We start from the raw sequence: 13,569 nt of genomic DNA, 5'->3' as shown, positions 1-13,569 counted from the left end.
TTAGATTTATTGTGTCGCCTAAAACGGAAGGCCGACACTTCGGCGTCCGGGAAATGGATATTATATATTGTCTGATTTCAACCAGATTCGGTATGTTGCTTTACATTAATATGATCTCGGATGAGTTCGATAATGGGAAGAATCTGTTAATATTTGCAAAAGTTACGAGACTTTAAAATCGTTAAAACATATAAATCCATGTTTTCGCTCAATAACTTATATTCATTGCCGGATTTCAACCAAAATTAGTTATATTGTTTTATATCAATAATATCTTAGATGAGGTTGGTACTGGTCAAAATCCGTCAATATTTGCAAGAGTTACGGGACTTTAAAATGTCAAAACAGATCAATTTATGGTATCCACTCAATAAATTTAGTATTTATTTTCCAATTTCAACCAAATTTGGTAAATTGCTTTATATAAATGTGATCTCAGAGTGGTTAATTGCAAGAGTTACGGGACTTGATAACTTCACCTTATGATTAGCAATATTTTCAACTGTAAATAATTAGGTGTTAAGCGACACATCCACTTCCGTGGAATTCTTGTATTTTATAATGTTATTTGTTTTCACAGTATAAAATGTACATTGTATTAAATAATCTTAGTTTCTTAAAACGGTAGTTTCGTTTTTTCTTCAGAATCATTCCATATAGTGTTTGTTCGGTGAATTCTTTAATCTGTTCAACACAATCATCAAATAAACTATGATCTAAATAAACAGAATTTATTTGTTTGTTTGTTTGGTTAATTAATTGACAGCCAGGGTTATGTATGCAGTGCGCAGTCTCCCAAAACACGCACCTTGCACAACATACACGCAACACACCAACGAACACGGGGGGCCGTCCTTACATGACCATGGCTGTTGATAGGACGTTAATGAATCAAACAAAACAAAAAAAAACCAAGTATGCGGTGCGCAGCGTGTATGTAGTGAGACCGCAGAAGAAAATGATTTCTCTATATACGATATGTTAACGTTTGCCACTGTCAAAGTTAAATGGAGTTGTCAAGTTTGGTCACCTGTCACTAATTTTGAAGAAAGGCATCTCGCAAACCTGTGAATAAAAAGAAATTAAGATTTACCATCTTGCTAAACTTGTATGTGGGGTTGCCATTTTATGTTGAATTCCGCACCAAAAATGACCGAAATATTCATAAAATTCCAATATTGATTACCTCCCCCTGTCAGAAACACACTTGACAGATTTTTTAAATTTCTTTACACATTTTACATCTACATGTATTGCCCAACCCACACATTAAACATTTGAAACTTATGCACCCTAAATACTCAATCAGCAGTCTCCGAAACATTCACCTCTCTATGAAATCTTGTGCCCAAAAGGGGATTTCCAGGAATCTATTTTTGGTTTGATTCTGCGGTCCCTATAGTGCGAGGTGCAGCCAAATATGTTAAAATAATCACTACTGGATACCTGGTATAAACCGTTTCCAAGTTAAAAGCCATATGGCTCAAAATCGCTTAAAACACACGCATTAGTCAACATTATTTGAAGTTTATTTACGTCCTATTAACAGTTTAGGTCATTTATCCTGTATGAGATGTCATACATGAGTGAATGTCCGTAATGAGACTGAGGTCCTTTATATTGTGTCACCCTGTTCTAGTGGAACTTTTCCCATTTTAGTCCTTCAAGTAACTATATAGGGCTTTAGAATTAATTGTACCAGCGACTCAATTTAGGTTCTTTCATTTGTTTGTTCGTTTAGTTTTACGACAAATCAACCATTAATGTCATTTAGAGCCAAACTAGTTATATATATCCAAAGAGAAGATAGATAATGACTACATCTAAAAGATCATGATATGACATAGGCAAGTGAGAATTAGCGTATGTCTTATCCTGATCCTTAAGGTTATTTTTCTTTAACTGTATTTCTTCCTCTTTACATATCCCTCTATTTTCTGCTCTTGCTTAACGTTCAGAACAACAAACGTGCTAGACTAGTGTCTCCGCTTGAGCCAGTACGAGGTTATTACTGTGGCCAAATTAAGGACTCTCAGAATTAAGTGCAAATGTAAAAATAAGATGTAGGTGTGGAGTTATCGGAATACTGCTTACATTTGTAAAATTAATTAAAATAATTCATCACCATATTATAAGTTTACTTGTATTATATGTACAATCTTTTGTTTATTTGTTTCGTTTTTAGCTCACCTGGCCCGACGGGCCGGTGAGCTTGTGTCATGGCGCACCGAAACATCCTTGGAGGTAGGGGAAATAGAGGTAAATCCTATAAATCGCTATTAGTCATAGAGTTCTGCATGAATTGTAACCACATCTGGGGTGGAACCTGATAGGGAGTAGAGGTAAATATTAAAATTTCTTTGGAAAATAAGCAATGAACCTGTATTCAGAATATTACTTTGTATTACAAACCAGGTGAGCGATACAGGCCCTCTGGGCCTCTTGTTTATAGATATATGTACGGTATTGGTGACAATACAATGAAGAATGAGATTTTTATAACACTTTTCACACAAATAATTTGATGTATTTATATTTGTTATTTATTACTTCGCAGAAAATGGAAAACGAGCAGATATTGTGACCAGGGCTAAAATACGAAGCACCAAGGTGATGTTTTCAGTAGTATCAGGTAAGTTACATAAACACCTTTACCATGTTTGTAAAAAGAAAATTAGTGTGAAACTAGTCTTTTATTATAGAAATTGAAACTACTTGTTTTCGTAGAATTATATTTTCTCATAATATAGACGGATTTCAATCTGATAAAAATATCGATCCTTATACCCACGGTGTCCTCTTATCAAATGTATTGATAATAAGGATATGTATTGTAATCAGAATAGACGGATGTTATTAGATTGGTGTTATCTTAATTGAAATTGATTGATTTCGGACAAAAGTAAGAGGGTAAATTGAGATATTAAAAAAGGTAAACATGCTTGATGTTAACTTGTTGATAACGTTTATGTCAGTAAAATAACATCATATAGGGATTGAATGTATTTTTCTCATTTTCATAGCGGCTATGAATAGCAGAAGCTATCTACATATCCCGTGGAGCACGTTAGCGTAGATATGTAGATAGCTTTTGCTATTCTTAGGCGCTATGAATATTAGAAAAATGATTCAATCCATATATTTAGATTAGAATAATTTATGAAATAAAAACTATTTAATGTTATTATATTTAAAATTATGAAACCCATATACGACGAGAAACGAGATTAATGGAACAGCTGGATAAACAACGTCGCGTGTTCAAGCTTCCACCGTCCGGTCGATATATTTCTTGCAAATGACAAACGATAAACAAGAAATATAGTTAAAATAAGATTTGATTGACTAATACAGTAAACCTTTGTTGATAAACAACACATTAAAGATTATAAATTAATATATCATGGGGGACTATTTTTTTTATTGATATGAAACTGGCGTGATGTTTGAAATCAGCTGATCGATGCACGAGAATCGTTGTATTCTTAGTGTATTCATAGTGTTTTCATAGGCAAATGATTGTTTTCGTCAGTTGGTTGATTCGTATAGTGACGAAATATTCAGAATGTAAATGCATGTTGGCTTATTATCGTTTATAACTCCATAAATAGGCTGATATGATCCAGTAAATGTCTCTATATAACACATGAACGTACATTTATGGAATGTTATATATTAGTTCACGTTTTTGTGTTTATATTGGCAGTGTTCCTCATCTGCTGGAGTCCCCACACATTCAACTTCCTGTTGATGGTGTACCAGGTGGTGCCATTCACCTGTGTCACGTTCGTCCTGTTTCCGCTGGCACCACTGAACAGTTTGGCCAATCCTCTCGTGTTCCTGGCCTTTAACTACAAAACATTATTTGAACATAAACGAGCCGGGAAGGACTCCACTAACAGGACAAGTATGAAGTCCACTTTTACAACAATATCCAGAAACAATACAGAATGGCCTCGTGCTGTCCCTTTACCTCTACCACGCTCGTGACGCTAGGACACATAGAGAGTGCTTTACTAACAGACCTCACCAAACATCCCTGTGGTGTTCGCATGGAACTAATAATGATGAACATATTGTGTAGAATACTACAAACATTGACTTTGCAAAATACTACTAACATTACCCTTACAGAGTTTTTGTCATTGAAGTAAAAGAACATTCCTGTAATATATTGATGTTTTGTGGAACTAAGAGTGATGTTGTTTACTACTAATATAACCCTTGCAGAGTTATAACCATTAAATCACAGTGTTTATCCGAACATTCCTGTAGTGTATCGCTTACTCTGTAGTACGCAGAATTATGATCATATTGTGTACAATACTATACATTGAAAACAACGTAATCTTTACTCGAACATTTCTGGAGTGTATCGCATGTTTTGTGGAAAGCATGATAATGAACATATTATGTACATTACTACTAACATTGACAAAGTATCGTCGTGTTTGATTGTAAATGTAACTCCTACACCGCTCCTGTGATTAATCGCATGTTCTTTGAAAACTATATCATGAATGCGATGTGTGCAAGACATCCCAAAATTTTGCAATTAAATATTTGTTGTAAAAAAACCATCTGATGCTTTGATTATTAGTTTATTATTAGTCACTATATATAAAATTATCGTAAATATAAAAAATTAAAATTGCTGGAGATTTATAACATCAAAACAAAAATTGAAATTTTATTTTTATAAAGTTTTATCTGTGAATCCCGAAAAGTGTATGCCGCGGGTATTACTTCACCTAAATATTGATAATATTTTTAACTGAAAATAACTATTTTTGTAATGTTAACTGCTGTTCAGGCGACACTTTGTTTGTTTGTTTGTTTGATTGATTAATTAACGTCCTATTAACAGCTATGGTCATGTAAGGACGGCCTCCCGTGTATGCGGTGTGTTGCGTGTGTGTTGTGCGAGGTGCGTGTTTTGGGAGACTGCGGTATATTCATGTTGTGTCTTCTTGTATAGTGGAACTGTTGCCCTTTTTAGAGTGCTATATCACTGAAGCATGCCGCCGAAGACACCAAGCAACACACCCCACCCGGTCACATTATACTGACAACGGGCGAACCAGTCGTCCCACTCCCTGTATGCTGAGCGCTAAGCAGGAGCAGAAACTACCACTTTTATAGACTTTGGTGTGTCTCGGCCAGTGGACAGAACCCAGAGCCTTCCTCACAGGGGCGAACGCTCAACTCAAGGCCAAAAGTGAGGCGGTGCCAAGGGAGGCATTAGGAAGGATAAAGTCAGTTAGGAAGAATAGAAAAGATAAGATCCTAAATTTAGTCGCCTTTTACGATCATGCAATAGGGGCAGCAGGTACAATTTCTAACGCCCTACCTGCAGGGCGACACATCCTCTCCCGTGTAATTCTTTTCTCTCTCCATATATATGTAATATTGTGTCATGGTCTATAGGTCGGGTAGCCATATACATGCACAACACGTATGTTTGTTTGATTAATTTACGTCCTATTAACAGCTATGGTCATGTAAGGACGGCATCCCATGTATGCGGTGTGCGGCATTTATGTTGTGCGAGGTGCGTGTTTAGCGAGACTGCGGTATATTCATGTTGTGTCTTCTTGTATAGTGGAACTGTTGCCCTTTTTATAGTGCTATATCACTGAAGCATGCCGCCTAAGACACCAAGAATAACACAAACCAATTTCAGATAAAGGATGATTATAAACAAACTGTACAAGATGTGACAATGGGAATACCCTAAATCGAGAGAAAGACCTTTTATCTTTTATTTCGTATATGATACAATTATCATGCAGTATAAATGTCACTAGGTATCCAGTTTGTATACTATTTCACTTTGAAGTGAAGTGGTTTTTTCTACACATTAGAGCCCCAGTGTGATTTCCGACATCTTTCCGATGTTTCTGGATACCTAGTGACATTCATAATACCGAATACGGCACGATATATTTAAAGTGGAAAGTGGCCGTAGTGGTCGTTTATAGACCTCGACACATATTATAACCGGCCTTCGGCTGGCAAGTTGCCACTTGCCGAAGGGTAAATTGCGCTCCATTGTGTTTTATAATTAAATATTTGTCTACTTTGTCCCACATTACTGTTCGTATCCTATTATGTAATCGTGTTCGTTCTGTATGTCTTAATAAAGGGGCAGTCGTCTCGAAAATTTGACAATTTTGTTTTGTCCACACGGTTGGACATAGAGAGTGAGGAATGCCTGTCTATGTATTTTCTCAGTGCAGTTATGTCATTCGTACCTGCTTTCTCCCATTGCTGAATAGTATAAGGCGACTAAATTTAGGATGTTATCTTACCTTCGCCTTCCCTTTGACTGTTGGTGTGGAAAGCTCTGGGTTCAGTTCACTTTCAATGAAGCATACCTAACCCATAATCGAATTTGGAAAATGAGGAACATCTCGATGATTTTAAATTGAAACATTTGGTTTGAGAAGTTTATTGCAAGCGGAGCCAGATGAAAATGTAGAATTTGAATTGAGAAGTTGATTTGGTTTGGATTATAAGATTTAATACTGCATGCATGACTGATCTGTAAATCATAAACATTAGTTAATTAAATCCATCTATATACACATTTTTGAAACGCGGCCATTGCTTATATTTCTAATAATCTAATATTTTGTTTTGAATTTAATTTTGATTTATTTATATAACTTCTTCATGCCAATCCGTGTATCATTTATCGTGTATTTTTGATAATTTCTGTTTTCAGTGTCTTGATTTCTATTTCAGTGGACACATGTTGATGTATCGAAATGTCTGCACCGCAAGAAATTGGTTCTTATCAGGAGGAACGTCGATAAAGTGATCTGACGATAAATCTGAAAGGAATCAACGTTGTGATAGAGCAAAATCTCAATATCAGTACCAAGGGAAGCAACCTTTATACACTGCATAATCCATGTGCACATCTATATTTAGGTTTGTTGTGCTTTTCGGGCAAGATGACTACGTACATTACAATAATTCTGACATTTTTTAACAAGAGGCCCAGAGGGCCTGTATCGCTCACCTGGTTTGTAATGCCAAGTAATGTTCTGAATACAGGTTCATTGTTTCTTTTCTGAAGGAATTTTAATATTAACCTCTAAATCCCCTATTGGGCCCCACCCCTCCTGCCCCCAGGGGGTCAGAGCCAAAATTTATACAAGTAATCCAAGCAAAACTCTAGGACAATAAGCGATTTATAGGATTAACCTTTATTTCCCCTATTGGGCCCCACCCGTTCTGCCCCCGGGGGGCCAGAGCCAAAATTTATACAAGTTCTGTTCCCCTTCCAAAAAGGATTATTTATGGCCAAATTTGGTTACATTCCATGCAGAACTCTATGACTAGTAGCGATTTAAAGGATTTACCTTTATTTCCCCTATTGGGCGCCCCCTCTCCTGCCCCAGGAGGGTCAGAGCCAAAATTTATACAAGTTCTGTTCTCCTACCCCCAAGGATGTTTATGGCCAAATTTGGTTACAATCCATGCAGAACTCTAGGACAAGTACTAATTTTTAGGATTTACCTATAATTCCCCTATTGGGCCCCGCCCTTCTGCCCCCCGGGACCAGAGCCAAAATTTATACAAACTCAGTTCATATTCTCCAAAGGATATTTCTGGCCAAATTTGGTTACATTCCATGCAGAACTCAGACTAGTAGCGATTTAAAGGATTTACCTCTATTTCCCCTATTAGGCCCCGCCCCTCTTGCCCCTGGGGGATCAGAGCCAAAACTTATACAAGTTCTGTTCCCCTTCCCCCAAGGATGTCTGTGGCTAAATTTGGTTACAATCCATGCAAAACTCTATGACTAGTAGCGATTTAAAGGAAATGTTGACGGACAGACGTACGACGGACGCCGCGCCATGACATATGCTCACCGGCCCTTCGGGCCAGGTGAGCTAAAAACTATTTCGTCCCTTTTCAAGATTCTGCAGGCAGCAATTTGATTGGTCATTTCCAAAGGTCAGCTGGACATGACCCCTAATGCGATTTTTCAAATCACTTTATCAAACGTAGTGATAATAAGGATCTGTATTTTAATCAGACTGGTGCATTCTTCTATTTCAGAGGACACAATGTTTGCACCACAATCGCCATCTAGGGAAATAACTCATGATAAACCCGAAAGGAATGAACGTTGTGATTAAGCAAAATCTCATTTTCAGTATCACTGAGATGTTATTACATAAGTTATACTATAAAGACATCATCGACCATATTTATCATTTGGACGATATTTGGGTGTTAATACAAGTATATATAAATTGCATCATATCTTTGAAGAGCCATCATTACATGGAGATGGCGCTAGCAAGAATTCCGTCGTTATAGTTATTTTTCTTATACATTGTTATAGTTATTTTTCTTATACATTGGTAAATAAGTCTAATTAATATAAAAATACATAAAAAACATAATGATTGTTAAAAGTCTGAAACTATATATTATGAGAAATCAACAAAAACAATAAAAGTTGTATGTATGCAAATTGTGAAATTAATCACTAATATTCACATTTAAAAAAATATATTCTGAAGTAAGGTAAAACTTTTCCACGATGGTTATAGATGTCATGTGAAGTAAGATGTAACAATTAGAATGGAAAGTATGAAGTTTCCGTAGTGACTTTGAAAAAAATAAAATGTCATTTTGATTAGTCTTTGTTATTCTGTTACAATTTGGACGTTAATCTATTAACTTTCTATCACTCTCAATTGTTTGTTTGCTTTGTCACATTATACTGCTGTTATACTGAACGCTAAGCAGGAGTAGAAACTACCACTTTTAAAGACTGGTGTGTCTCCCACAGGGGACAGAAACCTTGTATGTTTGTTGTTTGATTATTTTAACGTCCTATTAACAGGGTCATGTAAGGACGGCATGTTTAAAGTGTGTAGCGTGTAAGAAGTGCGAAGTGCGTGTTTTGGGGGACTGCGATATGTTCATGTTGTGTCTTCTTATATAGTGAAATTCTTGTCATTTTTAATTAATAAAACAAACTAACAAAAATAGAGCGGAAAACATGTTTTGACGGTTTTTAAATTCCCTAACTCTTAATTCCCTAAATATTGACGGATTTTGACCATTATTGAACCCATCCGAGATGTTATTAATATAAAGCAATATACTAAAGTTGGTTGAAATATGAAAATAAATACATAATTAATAATCGCACGGAAACCGTTCCCCGGACGCCGACATAGTAATACCATAATAATAAAGTGTCGACGCAAAAAGTCCTAAATTAAGTTGCCTTTTATGATATCGTGCAATAGGGGTATCGGGTCTAAAGGCAAAACTGCAATCTTGACAAACCAAGTATACTAGTGGTATTTTCCATGAAAGCAGCAATCTTGATATTGCTGAGCGTAAGATCAATCGCACTGGTATATATTTTAGCTCCTACTCTCGCATCAAAGACAAAACAATAGCCACGTTGGTTGACGCCTTCATTTACTTGCGAGAATCATTTCGCGTTGTATATGTGCATCTATCAATGTTATAACATTTAAATATTTGTCGATTTATACAACGTCGAAAGGAATTTAGACATTTCTTTATAGCGCTACCTTTTAAACTGCAAAATTCGATGAATTTCAGTTCTATGATAGCAGTTCCGTGCAATTGTTTTTCGCATTTAAAGCTGACAATGCAGGTTAAAAACATGCAGTTGAAATTAAAAAAAAAATATTAACGAAATATTTTTTTTTCAAAAATTGTTTCTGAGACATCCCCTAGTTATGACAGTGTGGTATCTAAGGAAGTGGCAGCCATTTTTCTTTTGCTCTGCTTAGTAACCTTCACTGGCCAACCCCCTATATAAAGCACGGGACACTTGACACACGTGTATCATTCTAAGCATATCTTGTCTCAGAACAATGTCAAATTGAAAATAAACACTAGTACTGCACTCACCTGACAATATTTCATTGAAGTAATAGATGAATGTGTTGTCAGCTATATCCCAACATATGTCCAATACGAACTAATAAAACACTTCAATATACACTAAGTTTTACACGTACATGTACAACGACACGTGTGTGTCCTTGATAGTTGTCGCTCGTTCGGGTCAGGTACATAGTCACGTGTATATGGTCAGTTGAGTGCGTCGGGTACGATGATATACGTGGAGATATGTGGACGGATTATTTTTGGATTTCTATTCACTTGCGTTGGAATTTTATTTTGAGAAACATCTAAATGACAACTTAGAGGAGTTGACATGTTTTCTTGCTAAAAAAAAGTCCCATATAGTTTTACAGGTGAGGGTTTTGTTTACCTATTTGTAGGTGATATAACCTGTGGACTGCTAGGTGTATAGGTACATGAATGAGCGCACGTGTGTCGATTCACGCGCTTTATATAGGGGTCGGTGAGTCGTCGGAATGTAAAACAAAAATGGTTGTCCTCAACCGGGGAATGTCTCATAAACGATTCTTGGAAAAACGAGTATACTTTTCACTTATTTAAAAAAAATCATGTTAATAATTTTAACTTGCATTGTCAGCTTTAACTATATTAGGACGTCTACACATAAACGAGTATACTTTTCACTTATTTAAAAAACAAGAGGCCCAGAGGGCCTGTATCGCTCACCTGGTTTGTAATGCCAAGTAATGTTCTGAATACAGGTTCATTGTTTCTTTTCTGAAGGAATTTTAATATTAACCTCTAAATCCCCTATTGGGCCCCACCCCTCCCGCCCCCAGGGGGTCAGAACCAAAATTTATACAAGTTCTGTTCCTCTTCTTCCAAGGATGTTTATGGCCAAATTTGGTCACAATCCAAACAAAACTCTAGGACAAGAAGTGATTGATAGGATTTACCTATATTTCCCCTATTGGGCCCCGCCCCTCCTGCCCCTGGGGGGTCAGAGCCAAAATTTATACAAGTTCTGTTCCCCTTCCCCAAAGGATGTCTGTGGCCAAATTTGGTTACATTCCATTCAGAACTCTATGACTAGTAGCGATTTAAAGGATTTACCTCTATTACCCCTATTGGGCCCCGCCCCTCCTACCCCCGGGGGATCAGAGCCAAAATTTATACAAGTTCTGTTCCCCTTCCCCAAAGGATGTTTGTGGCCAAATTTGGTTACATTCCATTCAGAACTCTATGACAAGTAGTGATTTAAAGGATTAACCTCTATTTCCCCTATTGGGCCCCGCCCCTCCTGCCCCTGGGGGATCAGAGCCAAAATTTATACAAGTTCTGTTCCCCTTCCCCCAAGGATGTTTGTGGCCAAATTTGGTTACAATTCATGTAGACCTCTAGGACAAGTAGAGATTTAAAGGATTTACCTCTATTTCCCCTATTGGGCCCCGCCCCTCCTGCCCCCAGGGGGTCAGAGCCAAAATTTATACAAGGTCTGTTCCCCCTCTCCCAAGGATGTTTGTGGCCAAATTTGGTTACATTCAATTCAGAACTCTATGACTAGTAGCGATTTAAAGGATTTACCTCTATTACCCCTATTGGGCCCCGCCCCTCCTGCCCCCGGGGGACCAGAGCCAAAATTTATAGAAGTTATGTTCCTCTTCCCCCAAGGATGTTTGTGGCCAAATTTGGTAACATTCCATTCAGAACTCTATGACAAGTAGCGATTTAAAGGATTTACCTCTAATTCCCCTATTGGGCCCCGCCCCTACTGCCCCCGGGGGGTCTGAGCCAAAATTTATACAAGTTCTGTTCCCCTTCCCCCAAGGATGTTTGTGGCCAAATTTGGTTACATTCCATTCAGAACTCTATGACTAGTAGCGATTTAAAGGATTTACCTCTATTTCCCCTATTGCGCCCCGCCCCTCCTGCCCCCGACAGACCAGAGCCAAAATTTATACAAGTTCTGTTCCCCTTCCCCTAAGGATGTTTGTGGCCAAATTTGGTTACAATCCATGCAGAACTCTAGGACAAGTAGCGATTTATAGGATTTACCTCTATTTCCCATATTGGGCCCCGCCCCTCCTGCCCCCGGGGGGTCAGAGCTAAAATTTATACAAGTTCTGTTCCCCCTCCCCCAAGGATGTTTATGGCCAAATTTGGTTACAATCCATGCAGAACTCTATGACTAGTAGCGATTTAAAGGAAATGTTGACGGACAGACAGACGGACGGACGGACGGACGACGGACGCTGCGCCATGACATAAGCTCACCGGCCCTTCGGGCCAGGTGAGCTAAAAATCATGTTAATAATTTTAACTTGCATTGTCAGCTTTAACTATATTAGGACGTCTACACATTATTTATGGGCTCAAAATGATATGCCATGATATCTCTAACATTCAAATTTAGCACACGTATGCATCGTTCGCTATTGGACATTTCTTTCCTTTTTTGTGTACATCCGGAAGTTTAAAATCACTTAGCGCCCTTACCTGCAGGGCAAGAAATCGGATGACCCCGAATGGACCATTCATGTAATAAAAAATTCATTTTAGGCCCTGCAGGTAGGGCGTTAGAATTGTACCTGCTGCCCCTATTGCATGATCGTAAAAGGCGACTAAATTTAGGATATTATCTTTTTCCTAACTGACTTTAATCTTTCCTTATGTCTCCCTTGGCACCGCCTCACTTCTGGCCTTGAGTTGAGCGTTCGCCCCTGTGAGGAAGGCTGTGGGTTCTGTCCCCTTGCCGAGACACACCAAAGTCAATATATATGATTGTTTCTACGCTCTCTTAGCGCTCAGCATACAGGGAGTGGAACGACTGGTTCGACCGTTGTCAGTGTAATGTGACCGGGTGGGATGTGTTGCTTGGTGTCTTTTGCGACATGCTTCAGTGATAGAGCACTATAAAAAGGGCAACAGTTCCACTATACAAGAAGACACAACATGAATATACCACAGTCTCCCAAAACACGCACATCCCACAACATACACGCAACACACTGCATACATGTGAGGCCGTCCTTACATGACCATAGCTGTTAATAGGACGTAAGTAAATCAGGTTATTACATTTCCCGAAAAATAAACAGATGACAAACTCTGATGTACAGCAGGCCAAGTCTACAAGTAATCAGGCCACGCTAGTGAATTACGATCTTGCAACTTGCGGCCCTGCAGGTGGGGCGTAAGAATTGTACCTGCTGCCCCTTGTGTATGATCGTAAAAGGAGACTAAATTTAGGAACTCATCTTTTCTTTTCTTCCTAACTTACTTTATCTTTCCGAATGCCTCCCTTGGTACCGCCTCACGTTTGGCCTTGAGTTGAGCGTTCGCCCATGTGAGGAAGGCTCTTGGTTCTGTCCCCAATCTGATTAAAATACAGATCCTTATTATCACTACGTTTGATAACGGAGTGGGTATAAGGATCTGCATTTTAATCAGATTGTTCTGTCCCCTGGCCGAGACACACCAAAGTCTAATAGTGGTAGTTTCTGCTCCTACTTAGTGCTCAGTATACAGGGAGTGGGACGACTGGTTCGCCCGTTGTCAGTATAATGTGACCGGGTTGGGTGTGTTGCGTGGTGTCTTCGGCGGCATGCTTCAGTGCACACCGCATACATGGGAGGCCGTTCTTATATGACCATAGCTGTAAATAAGAAGTTTATCAATCAAACAAACAAA

The 13,569-nt window shown here is 38.2% G+C and overlaps 1 protein-coding gene across 3 annotated transcripts in view; it reads left to right on the top strand.

The window, feature by feature from the left end:
* The window catches only part of LOC138310676 (cardioacceleratory peptide receptor-like), a 45,128-nt gene extending 36,775 nt beyond the window's left edge, over positions 1-8,353 (top strand). For 2 of the 3 annotated variants that reach the window (XM_069252004.1, XM_069252005.1), the window contains 2 exons: positions 2,558-2,632; positions 3,707-4,580. In XM_069252004.1, coding sequence (XP_069108105.1) covers positions 2,558-2,632; positions 3,707-3,990 — 359 coding nt within the window. In that variant the 3' untranslated portion in view covers positions 3,991-4,580. Of the gene's footprint in view, positions 1-2,557; positions 2,633-3,706; positions 4,581-6,747 lie in introns of those variants that run through there. The other variant, XM_069252006.1, reaches the window with a different exon arrangement.
* Positions 8,354-13,569: the final 5,216 nt, after the last annotated feature.

This window comes from Argopecten irradians, chromosome 16 (genome assembly GCF_041381155.1).
Source record: "Argopecten irradians isolate NY chromosome 16, Ai_NY, whole genome shotgun sequence".
NCBI classification, from domain to species: domain Eukaryota; kingdom Metazoa; phylum Mollusca; class Bivalvia; order Pectinida; family Pectinidae; genus Argopecten; species Argopecten irradians.
Note: the sequence above shows the minus strand (reverse complement) of the source record. Positions and strands in the feature narration are given on the sequence as shown.